Here is an 11,353-nt window from a genome sequence, read left to right on the forward strand (position 1 = left end):
AATGACATGATTATATTCTATAGCGACATAAGTGCAGCTAAATATCCAGCACATAAATGGTAGTTTTATTGATGAGATGGCATCGTCACATCTCTATAGTTTTTGGTAGAATTGTAAGATTATATATTTCAGGGACTGATTTGATATCTGAAGATGTGTAACTAATTTCAATAAAAGCCTTAAAATTCAAAAATCAGAAAATGTTTCTTCAAATTGCAAGTGATGGTATACGAAAAAGCATGCACTCGTGTGACTCTATCACACGCACTTGATGGAAAGAAAGCCAGAGTAATTATCTAATATAAGTAAATTTATTTGCCTCACATTTGTAATCATGCATAGGTTCTTGATGGAAAAGATAATGCTAATACTGGCACACATAAAGCATCAATCTTGCTACCAATTTCCAGAGAAACATTACTAAAATCTAATGGTGTAAGGGTGAAATTGAACAATATTAAACTGTAGAGACTGAATAGAACGCAATATTCAATTCAGGGGTTAATTTGTATAAGTTTGTTTATTATTATTATTGGGGGGACGGGGGTGTGAAGGGGTGGAGAAACTGAGGAGAGTGGGCGGAAATTACAAAGGCAGGGTACTATATCTCTATCGAACCGTTCAGCTAAGCTGACTGAACTAACAGTTTTGTAAAGGATCTTATTAAACAGGAAGCCATTGCTGTCTTCTCCTCACTACACGTTACAAACAAAATTCTTCATTTCTTCTCCAATGGAGTCCTCTGTTCTTCTTCGATCCTTTCAGTGTAACTCCATCTCTCCTTGCATTTGTGTGTTTTGTTGCTTAATTTGCCGATAATTGTTCTTTTTTTTCATCCTATCTCTGTAGTTAGATTCAAATCAGGTTTCAAGCAGCGAGATCTATTATAATTTTTTGCTTATGTTTATGAAATAAAAATTGTATTAAAGAGAGAGAGAGTGCTGATATTTAAGGCATGTTTGGCTCAAAATTTAAAAATTGCAGTCCAGTTTGTTCATCTTACTAATTATTTTGCAGTTTTTCACCTATAAGTATATAATACTCGAGATTCCCACTGCAGGTAACTTGCTCGCTCAAGGTCAAGGCTTGACTGTTGGCAGGAAACTGATATCTTATCCATCAAAGAGAAATCTAAGACTAGTATCCTGTGTAAAAACATCTGAAGCTCCTGCAATAGCCAAGAGTGATGGTGAGTTATGTTCTAGTAATATGTGTAAATATTATTTGAGCGCCTTTGATTTTTGGCTTGGTTTTTTTAAATTTGCTGCCACTGACGAGGCATGTTTATTAGATGGCAATAAACAAGGGTCATTGGAGAAGAATTCTCTGCGAAATGCAACTTTTCCGAATGGATTTGAAGTGAGTGTTTCTCTTTGAGCTTTTAATTGCTTTCTAGTTTTGTTGCTATTAACTTGTGAATTTATAGTATTAGATGGATTCTTATATTCAAACTATGTCATTTTTCTGTTTTAAATTACTTCATGTTGTTCTGATGATATGATCATGATTTTTAACGCCTCCTAATTGTATTCTAGATAAATGCGGATTGATTTTATGATTCAGGGTAACAGAGATACATTTTAAGTTTTTATTTGGTTGCCCTTGTTTTGAGAAAGCTTGAATAATAGTTAACAATCCTCCCTCATTTTGCGAGAATTTGAGATTTAGGAAACATAATAACCAAACTAGACATCAAATGTGCTCTCTCTCTCTCTCTCTCTCTCTCTCTCGATGGCGTTAGAAATGTATGCAGTTAATGAATCAATCAACTTGAAAGTCAATTACTTGCCTCTATAAAGCTGTTGAAATTTGACACCGGATATTCGGATTAGGACTTTCAACTTGAAAAAGCGACTAGATGCATGATTATGGATTGCATATAAGCTTGTTAAGGTCTGAATGGACTTTGTCCTGATATTAACTAATGCTTTCCCAGAATCACCAGGCTAACAGCTAATATCATCCCTGCTGACTATTTGCCCTGGCAGGCACATAAGGGTTTCAGATTTGATTTTCACATTAACTTTCCTTGATGGTTTGATTATTTATCATGCTGATGACTTTGGTTTTCTCAAGAAGGCTTGATTCAACATCTCATTTTGATCTATATCATTTTGCATACTTCTGACATGAATCTTCCTTGGTTCTTGTTTTCAAATCATCAAAGGCATTGGTACTAGAGGTCTGTGATGAGACAGAGATTGCTGAGCTGAAACTGAAGGTGAACTCCTGATTCATATTGTGCTTGTTTGTCTTTCACAGACTGCTATTCTTCTTGCCCAGCCGCATCCTTAGAAATGTCTCTGATTGTTAAAAATAAGGTTTCAGCACCTCAGCATAAATTAATATAGTAGTGACACTATGTTCCATGTCTGCAATCTCCTTGAATCTTATGAATATTATATTACTGGTTCTCCGCTGTTTGCGATAGGTCGGGGACTTTGAAATGCATCTGAAGCGGAACGTTGGGGCTGCGAAAGCTCCCTTGATATCATCAACACCACTACCACCTATTCCAACTCCACCAATGGAGGTATCAGCAGCTGTTTCTCCATCGCCATCGCCATCTAAATCCTCTGTCGAGAAAACCACTCCCTTTACAAATGTCTCCTTTGGGAAGTCATCTAAGCTGGCAGCATTAGAGGCTTCTGGAGCTAGTGGATATGTTCTAGTTGCTTCTCCAACTGTAAGTAATGTTACCAGAGAGCAAAAGGCCAATGTCCTCTTTACTCGTGAACAAAGCCTTTAAGGTGACATATGCAATCATTTTTTTTTTTTTTTTGCTAGGTTGGCTCATTCCGAAGGAACAGAACAGTGAAAGGAAAGAAGCAGCCTCCTATCTGTAAAGAGGTAGATGCGGCACACCATTTTTGTCTGTCAGATGTTTTGTATTTGTTGAATTATTGAATTGTTGCCAACAAACTCTGTTTTGGAAATTTCGTCAACTAAACTATCTATATTCAATTCCCCTAATTTCATTTATTTCAGCAATGTGTTATTTGCCATTTAGTATTAGTTTTTATCTGCTAGCATGACATTGTGAGAGTTAATGGTTGAGGGCCAATCCTAGCTTATGTTTTGTATTTATGGTACCTTTCAATTTCATCTGTAGTTGCAGCCTTTATCAGATTTATGTGAACCAAATGAAAAGAAAAAAGAAAAACGATTTGGCATATAGTAAATAGAAGTTATTTGATTGTAGATAGTTTCAGGTTGATGAGACATTTTTTAAGCTTGGTAGATCTGTGGTACACGTGGAAGTAATTTTTGGTTACGGATGTGCTGCTCATAAGTAACTTATGCTCACTCATCTATTAACGGAGAATAGCCATGTTGATGAGATTAGCGCACACCGATAACTTGCATGTGCTAGAATTTATGTATGATCTGAATTTGGAGATCTCAAATTCAAAATTTCATTTGATCGAGATAATTTTTCCATCACCAAAACTGTGGCCTGGCATGTACTAACTTTTTTTTGTTCCCTGCTCATATTTACCATCCATTGTAGGAATGCTTTTGTGGAAAGATATCTTTGAACCTCATTATCATGGCATTAATCACATTCATTCTTGATATCTATGTTGCGTTAATTTAAATGATCCAAATATTGAAATTAATGTTGCATAATGGCTTCGTCTTATATTGCCCTTTCTTTAATTCTGAACATTTTAAATTCAAATTTATAGGGTGATGTGATTAAAGAAGGACAAGTGATAGGATATTTGGATCAATTTGGTACTGAACTTCCTGTTAAGGTGAGTCTTCTATTTAGTTTCTCCAGACCTGAGTTCGCTTTGATGATTGATTTGTCTCATGCTGTTGTTGATGATTGCACAGTCTGATGTGGCGGGAGAAGTACTAAAGCTCCTCTTCAATGATGGAGGTAACACATCGACCATTGTAATTTCACTTGTAGATTTTTAGCATCTTAATTTTTCAAATAACTTGAAAGTCAATTTTTCTCTGACACTAATGAACATATAGACACTATTAATGGAGTCTCGCCAGGTTCAGAATAAATCAGGCTATGAGTGCAACCCAGGAAGCACAAGTTGAAGTAATTGTCATTATAGTTTCATCGTATCTAATCCAATGAGTAATTAGGTCTCTGAAAAATTTCCGACAGCTTCAGACTATAAAGATGCTTGCCTGAAGTGAAATGTTTAGGATATGAGTTTTTGATAAAAATGAGTTAGATATGGGATGCATTCAAGATATATATATAATTTGAAGAAAAAAAGTGGTCAACAAGGGTGCAACATGCAGACAGATATGCCAAGGGAAAGGGGGGAATATAATAACATAGCACCTTTCTATCTACAAAACACTTCTAACATAAATATCGATCTACCCTTTTCTGATGATTTTGTGAATGATATGTGATTAAATGCAAGTTATATGTTTATCATACAGAGTTTGTTTTAGGAGTTTATGCGTTTTCCTCTGAGGCTCAAACATGTGATATACCTTTTTAACTACTTACTAGGGAAGATGTGAAAGGGAAGGGTTCACTTGATTATGAATATAAATAGGTGTCTTGCTGTCTCTACATAATGTTGCATTTTGGTCCTGGAATGCTTTCATCAAGCAAAGTTTTCCTCGTTGAACTCCACTCTTCCTATTCTCTTAATGGTGGTGCTGGTATGTGAGGTCTTTGCTCGTTAACTTGACTTCTGAAGCAACAGGGTTCATTTTTGGTGGGGTTTGGACCAGTTGCTTCCATTGGCCTTTGACCTTATTATTCGGTGGCTAATTATGCTTTGGCAATGACAGTAGAGAACAAGGTCCTTGTTCAGTAAAAATCTTTTTTTGAGAAATTGCTTGACATTGCATTAGAATTTACAGCTGTGGGATATAAAAATCATCAAGTCAGTGCAATGAAAATTTTGAAATTGGTAAGAGGCATTGATGCTGGTGAAACATGAACTGCTATATTATCTGGCTGTGAATAAATTCATCTTGTCTATCTTGTTGGGTTTTTGATAAACTGATCATCGTAGTTCGGTGTAATACAGATGCAGTTGGGTATGGAGACCCTCTTATAGCTGTCTTGCCATCATTTCATGGTATCAACACCTGACCGTACTGTCTCTGGTAACCTTGATGCAATTCTTGGGAAGCTCGTAAGGGTTGCATATTATTTTCGCTGTCTTGTGGTCTCTCCATCATGTGCTGGCTATCAGAAGACACAGGTTTTGATGGTAATTTTACTTGGCTTTTTCGTCAGTTACATTGATATAGGAATAATTTGTTGAGCATTCTAGGCCGTTAAGAGGATTGTTTGTGTATTAGATGGTCTTTTGTTTTCCAGTTGAGCAATGCATGCCTGTTGTTTGTGGTGTATCGATATGAAAAATCTCGGGAGCATTTCCTACAAAACTTTCGGTAATATATTGTTGTTATTCGGTTCGTTCTTCATTTGAGAGTCCCCGATCAATTTAATGTCAATTTCTCTCCAAGCAATTCATCATCTCGGCCCTTCACAACGTAAAATTTGGTCGAAATTGAATTGATAGAGGCATCCTTTTAAAACTAACTCGGCTATGAGAACATATATCCATATGAACAGAAACAACAGTACCGGGTGATCATGTTGCCATGGGCCCTTAATCAGACAACAACAGCAGAGAGGAAGCATCTTTTCCCAATGGCTTTCGAGAAACCCTCCTGCCATCCATGGCCTTCCCTGAAACACTCAACCTGTCATCACATGAAAGAGAATTGAGACAATTTTGACAGTAAGGAAGCCCTGAGTGGCTAAATACAAAATGGTGTACTATTGCGTTTTTGGGAGGGAGCAGTTGTATACCGTGTCTAGTATTTGATTATCATTATCCAGCCCCCCAATGACATAAATTGAATCTCCCATCGCAACATCACCAAAATATCCCCTGGAACTGTTCATGGATTCTGCCTCCCTCCACAAACCAGCACGAGGATCAAATACCTCAACTGTTGATACCATCCTGTCCCCGTCATAGCCCCCCAAAGCATACCTGCCAACACAATTTTCCAAGGTTCAGTCCTCGCATTGTAAGCCCTGTATAAAAGCACAGGCATAGGGGATATTTTACTAATATATTTTGCGGCAGTTACTAAAATGATCTTCCGTTTTACTTTGATTGCTTTAAATAGATACAGAATTAATCCATAGAAGGGTTAAAAGAGTCAATATAAATAGACTCACAATTTCTCATTCATAGCAACCAAAGAAAGTGACCCTCTCTTTGTGGTCATACTGTCAAGTCTTGCCCATGTATGTTCTCGTAGATCATATCTTTCAACTGACCTGTGAGTTTACAACAACATATTTATGTAAGACCGTCATGAGAAAATCCCAAAAGACAAGTCAAGAACATCTACTGCTTGGTATGAGTAACACTACATGCAGTAGGTGCTGAAAGGATTATTATCTTTACATGGTAGCAAGAATTTCAAAATATTTTTGAAGATATAGATCCATTTGCAGAATTAATAGATTAATATAATAAAAATACATTAAGCTTATTTCAGACATGCCGCAACTGCCTGTGCCCAAAAGTAAAAGAACCGTGCACGATGTCCTCGAACAATTGAAAGACCCTCATTACAAGACATCGCCTTCTAGCCTATTGTGTTCTGTACAGAATAGCAAAACAAACAAGGAACATATTGACCCAAATAGGTTCAAAGAAGGTAATACCAAATGTTTGTGAATTAACTCTGACATCGATTGCAAACAACCACCCATCCAGCCAGCAATTGGAAAGGAGAAAGAAATGAAAGGAACATCTTACTTTAAGTATTCCTTTCCATTGTATCCCCCAGCAACGTAGAGCATGCCATTAATTTCTGCTGCAGCAGCTGCAAATCGCTGGCAGAACGAAAGCAAGTCAAATAAATAACCATCAGAAGACAGTGCTTCGAAGAGAAAACTTGGAAACTCAACATTACTAAAAGTTGAAAGATTCAATATTTCTACCAACTCAAGTTGTTAACAGATTTTAAAAGGGTACCTTGTTACGCATTGATTGAGTAGGGATCCACCTTCCAACATTCAGATCAAATATTTCCACCTCAGAAAAGCATTCAACCCCATCACCACCTCCAACTGCAAGCATCTTGTCCTCCAAAGAAACACTTGCCACACTTCCCTTTCTTCGCTTTAAGGAAGGTCGAGAACTCCACTGCTTGATCGAAGGGTTGTATGATTCCACTTCACACGAAGAAAATTGAAATTTTATTGCTTTGTGAAATAGAAACCCAGCAATTTGAAAAGGATGAAAAATTGAAAGAAAAAATAAATATACCTGTGTCATACCAGACATCGTCATTTGCACCACCAAATATATAGATTTCACCATTTAACCTTCCTGCTGAGGCATATCTGCGTATAGCACTCATTGAAGTGAGAGATTCCATCTGGTCCTGTGAAGGAGAATAAGAGTCCAAACCCAACAGCCACGAAGAACCATCAAACCCTCCTATTAGTATCAACTCATCACTGCAAGAGTTGAATTCTTCTAGCTCAGACCCATCTTCTGCAAGATGACCCATTGCTGGAAAGGACACATACTCCAACATCTTGCACCGATCTTTTAGTTGTTTAATTTCATTTCGTGATTGAACCTGAATTGCCAATTTACTTTCAAGTTTTAATTCAATAGCCAACAGAGAAAAAATTCCTATAAAAAGCAAAATGATATGATAACCCCATTTGACCTTCTCTCCATTGTATATAAAAGTAACCAGCTTCATCATATAAGTATATGAAACTTCTTGAATTCAGAGATTTAACAAATTCTTTAAATAGGGAGAATATTCCATTAACAACATTTCAACACATGTAAATTGAATAGAAAATTAACGATGAAAATTGACCAACACAAAAACTCCAAAATAAAGCAATTTTGAAGAAAGTTTTGGGGAGAAATGGAAATTTCACAGAACATAAATTTGCATCGACTTCTGGAAGAGGCTTTGAGAGAGTAGTGAATGATTCATAATCAACCTATTGTGAAAGGAATACATACAAACAAGCACAATACATAGTAGAAACCATGGACCACGGCATTGCACTAAGAGATCACTCATGAATGGTAGCTTAATGTATGTGTTCACGCTGATCACAGAAATTGTTTGATCTATAAAGAAGACAGCAAATTCCCTGAGTTCTCATGAAGTTGACTTTATCAGCCAATTGCACAAAAAAGGTGCTTAATTAAAGATGAGTCAATTTTAACAGTTTGCACTAGTAGACTAGCATAGCATTTCAAAAGTTGTCATATACCAAAGACAATAGTGATTAGTGAATAATAGATCATACCAGCTCATGCTCCAAATAACTGATTTTTTGAACTTGACTTGACTGAGATGATTTCAAATCTTCCAATTCCATAGATAACTTCAAGACATGTCACAAACAATTAGAGGAACAGAAAAGTCCACATTAAAAACACTAAGCACGACAAATACCACAGCTTACCTTGGCTAGCACGGAACGAAGATATAAAGACTCCATTTCTGAGTTGTTTCTTTCCTGTGAATCTACCTCAGAGTTTTCTTCATCACTACCCACTGCCATCACCTCTCTTGCATCAGATCTGTTTTCACTTTCACACCAAGTACTCCATGGTTTTTCTGGAAAAGCAGTAGCCATGCAGGTTGTTATGCTTAACTTATTGGCATCCAGATTTTCAACGTTGCCCACGCTTGCATCACATGATTCATTATTATCTTCTGCTGTCATCTCGCTTGCACCAGGATCAGTGCTCTTTGTAAACAAAGCAGACAGTGATTTTTTCTTAATGGTAGAATCAATACATGTTTCAACACCAATATGATCTGCAATGGATGTATCGAGATTTGTAAGATTTACATTGGATGACTCAGCGTTCTCCTTTTCGGCCATTGCTCTTGTATCGGGACAGGTTTCAAATTTAAACAAGGCACTCCATGGTTTCAGAGGAAGGCTAGAGGTCGTGGTGCTCTCTTTACAATCATTAAATTTATCCATATAGTCATTTTCTTGCCTCGCATTAGGATCACAAGGCAGATAATTCCAGTTGTGCATATCCTTGGTACTTGCAATGACCAGTGAAGATGAGAATTTTGAGATAAACTTGTTTGTTTGATCCTGGTCTAGTTCAAACCAAAAAAGGTTTGGTCTATAGTAGTTTTCTGCGATGATTGGACTGAACTGATCTTCCACTAATGGCTGGCACTGCATCTGGACTCGTATCCTAACCTAAAAGAAACAAGCATGGATTAGGTTAGACTTGATAACTTAGGAACCGAAAACAGAATTAACATGTGATACCTGTGCAGAGTATGGGGTAATGCCTGAGCCATCTTCAGTCCAGGCATTTGGATCAATATTCCATCCTCCATGACTGGTAGCCTCAAATATGCCATGAAGCTTCCTGTCACTGTAGTTGAATAAAAACAATGGTAAACCAGGATCTATTTTCTTTACATAGGAGTAATGTGAACCTGGTATTCCTGTTCAAGAAAGCATATTAAAAATTTCCCAAGTAAGTGGAGTCAGAGTATGTACACATTATAATCTAAACATGAAAAACAAGTGAAGGGTACTAACCAAACAACTGTTTTGAGAAACATTCTCTGATTGTATTATTCTTGCATCCAAATATTACTCCAGCTAGATCACTCTTCCTCAGATTCCTAGCTGTTATACTGCTATTAACTGACGTTTGAGATACTGATTTCTCCTTTAAGTGGAGTGTCCGTGTCTTCCTTCCTGCACCCATTCTTTTGATTCAAAAAATAAAAATAATAGCCTTCCATTAGTTTCATTTTCAATCAATATTCCAAGATGAATAAAGAACAGATTCAGCAACTAAACAATTCCCCCTTGACCCTCCTTCCCCCACCCCAAAAGCCAAAAGGGAAAAAGAAGCGAAAACTAATCACAGCATGCCTTGACAGGGAGAATTGCGCCACACTAACAGGTTTTATAGTGAGAACAAATAAATGAAGGAAAAACACAATAAACCGCAACTGAAAAACTTGAGCATATATAAATAACTGGAATTAAAACACATATCATAACAAAGAAAATTTGAACCACATCGATACAATTCAAAGCAACAAAAGAAAAACACACTAAACATCTAAAATCTCCTACTAGACAAAGGACATAAGATGAACACAACTCGTTTCATATCTTGGTTTAGCAAATCAGACCTTAAACACTCCATATGATTAAAGAAATTTATGTTCTCATTCAAGTTTGGCTTCCTTCCTTAAGATGCTCTAGCTGACAACAATCACGTATCACAATGATAATGCTGACTAGTGTCACTACACTTAGTCCTGTTTCATCAACAACATCAAAAATCTCATCAGACATGAAGAATATTCCATAAGGTGTTCAAACTCCAAATGCTAACAGGGATCCTCTTCATCAAATAAATTAAAATTTATTTGAAGACCATTGCCTAGCAATGGTCATAAATTTTTTTTTTTAAAAAAAAAGAATCTAGGAAAAGCCTCATGTAAAAGCCTGAAAGACATAAAAAAGAGAGTGAATAAAGTGACCTTGAGACTGAAATCAACAGTCGATATCGGTGCTAGGCAAGTGAACATAAACAGTAGCAGGGTTGAATTAAATAAACTACAATACAATCCCCTTGAATCTTGAATTTTTCCCAAACCCGGCAAGCAAGCTAAACAAGAAAGAGATATAATCACTAAATGTTTTTATCATTTTGAAACAGTAATCACAACATGTCGTAAGAAGGAAAACTTGGAGCTACATTGAGCCAGAATTCAAGCAACCTAAGAGAAAAAAAACGTATTTAACATCGAAGCAACAACAGAAAATACTCGATCAACGTACATGACATGAGACAATAAATAGAATTCCGAAAAAAACGTATCTTAACAGAGAAAACCTGTACCATATTTATACTTAGAATTCAAATCAACATTTTGAAAAAAAAAGCACTAATGCCTACAATTTCTCGCTGGAAAGATCATCACGATGAACACGAAACACGATTAATTAAGCTACTTAACTCTACTCCACATGAACCACAGTTGAAGGATCCTCTTGAATTAAAAAATAAATAAATAAATAAATATAGCAAACTGATTTCAGCTTTCTTTCACGATTTTTAACAAAATAAAGAGGGAAAAAAACACCATCATCTTAAAAATGAACCAAAAACAAAACAAGAAAATCAGTATTTATGGAGGTCAACCGTCAGTTAATTAATGTAGCACATATTTCTCCGAAGTTTTCTTTTAGCTGTAAATTTGAGGTAGGAAAAAAGGAATTCATAATGATTATTTTCCTGAATAGAAAGAAATGAGAAGGAGAAACACAAACCTCTCTCACTCGCTCGCA

General features: G+C 36.3%; 2 protein-coding genes across 2 annotated transcripts; one reads left to right on the top strand and one right to left on the bottom strand.

Moving 5' to 3' along the window:
* The first annotated feature begins 543 nt into the window (after nt 1-543).
* On the top strand, nt 544-5,421 carry LOC7472449 (uncharacterized). Its single transcript, XM_002311214.4, has 9 exons — nt 544-766; nt 1,061-1,189; nt 1,292-1,359; nt 2,168-2,221; nt 2,432-2,686; nt 2,788-2,850; nt 3,690-3,758; nt 3,841-3,886; nt 5,019-5,421. Exons 1-9 carry the CDS (start codon nt 733-735, stop codon nt 5,081-5,083), a joined length of 783 nt encoding a protein of 260 aa, XP_002311250.1. The 5' UTR covers nt 544-732; the 3' UTR covers nt 5,084-5,421.
* Nucleotides 5,302-9,752, bottom strand: LOC18101422 (uncharacterized). The gene is made up of 10 exons (XM_024606972.2): nt 9,581-9,752; nt 9,302-9,483; nt 8,468-9,229; nt 8,309-8,386; nt 7,293-7,611; nt 6,999-7,198; nt 6,780-6,856; nt 6,191-6,292; nt 5,813-5,999; nt 5,302-5,703 (listed from the first exon to the last, which is right to left on the bottom strand). Exons 1-10 carry the CDS (start codon nt 9,750-9,752, stop codon nt 5,614-5,616), a joined length of 2,169 nt encoding a protein of 722 aa, XP_024462740.2. The 3' UTR covers nt 5,302-5,613.
* Nucleotides 9,753-11,353: the final 1,601 nt, after the last annotated feature.

This window comes from Populus trichocarpa, chromosome 8, assembly GCF_000002775.5.
Source record: "Populus trichocarpa isolate Nisqually-1 chromosome 8, P.trichocarpa_v4.1, whole genome shotgun sequence".
Classification (NCBI taxonomy): domain Eukaryota; kingdom Viridiplantae; phylum Streptophyta; class Magnoliopsida; order Malpighiales; family Salicaceae; genus Populus; species Populus trichocarpa.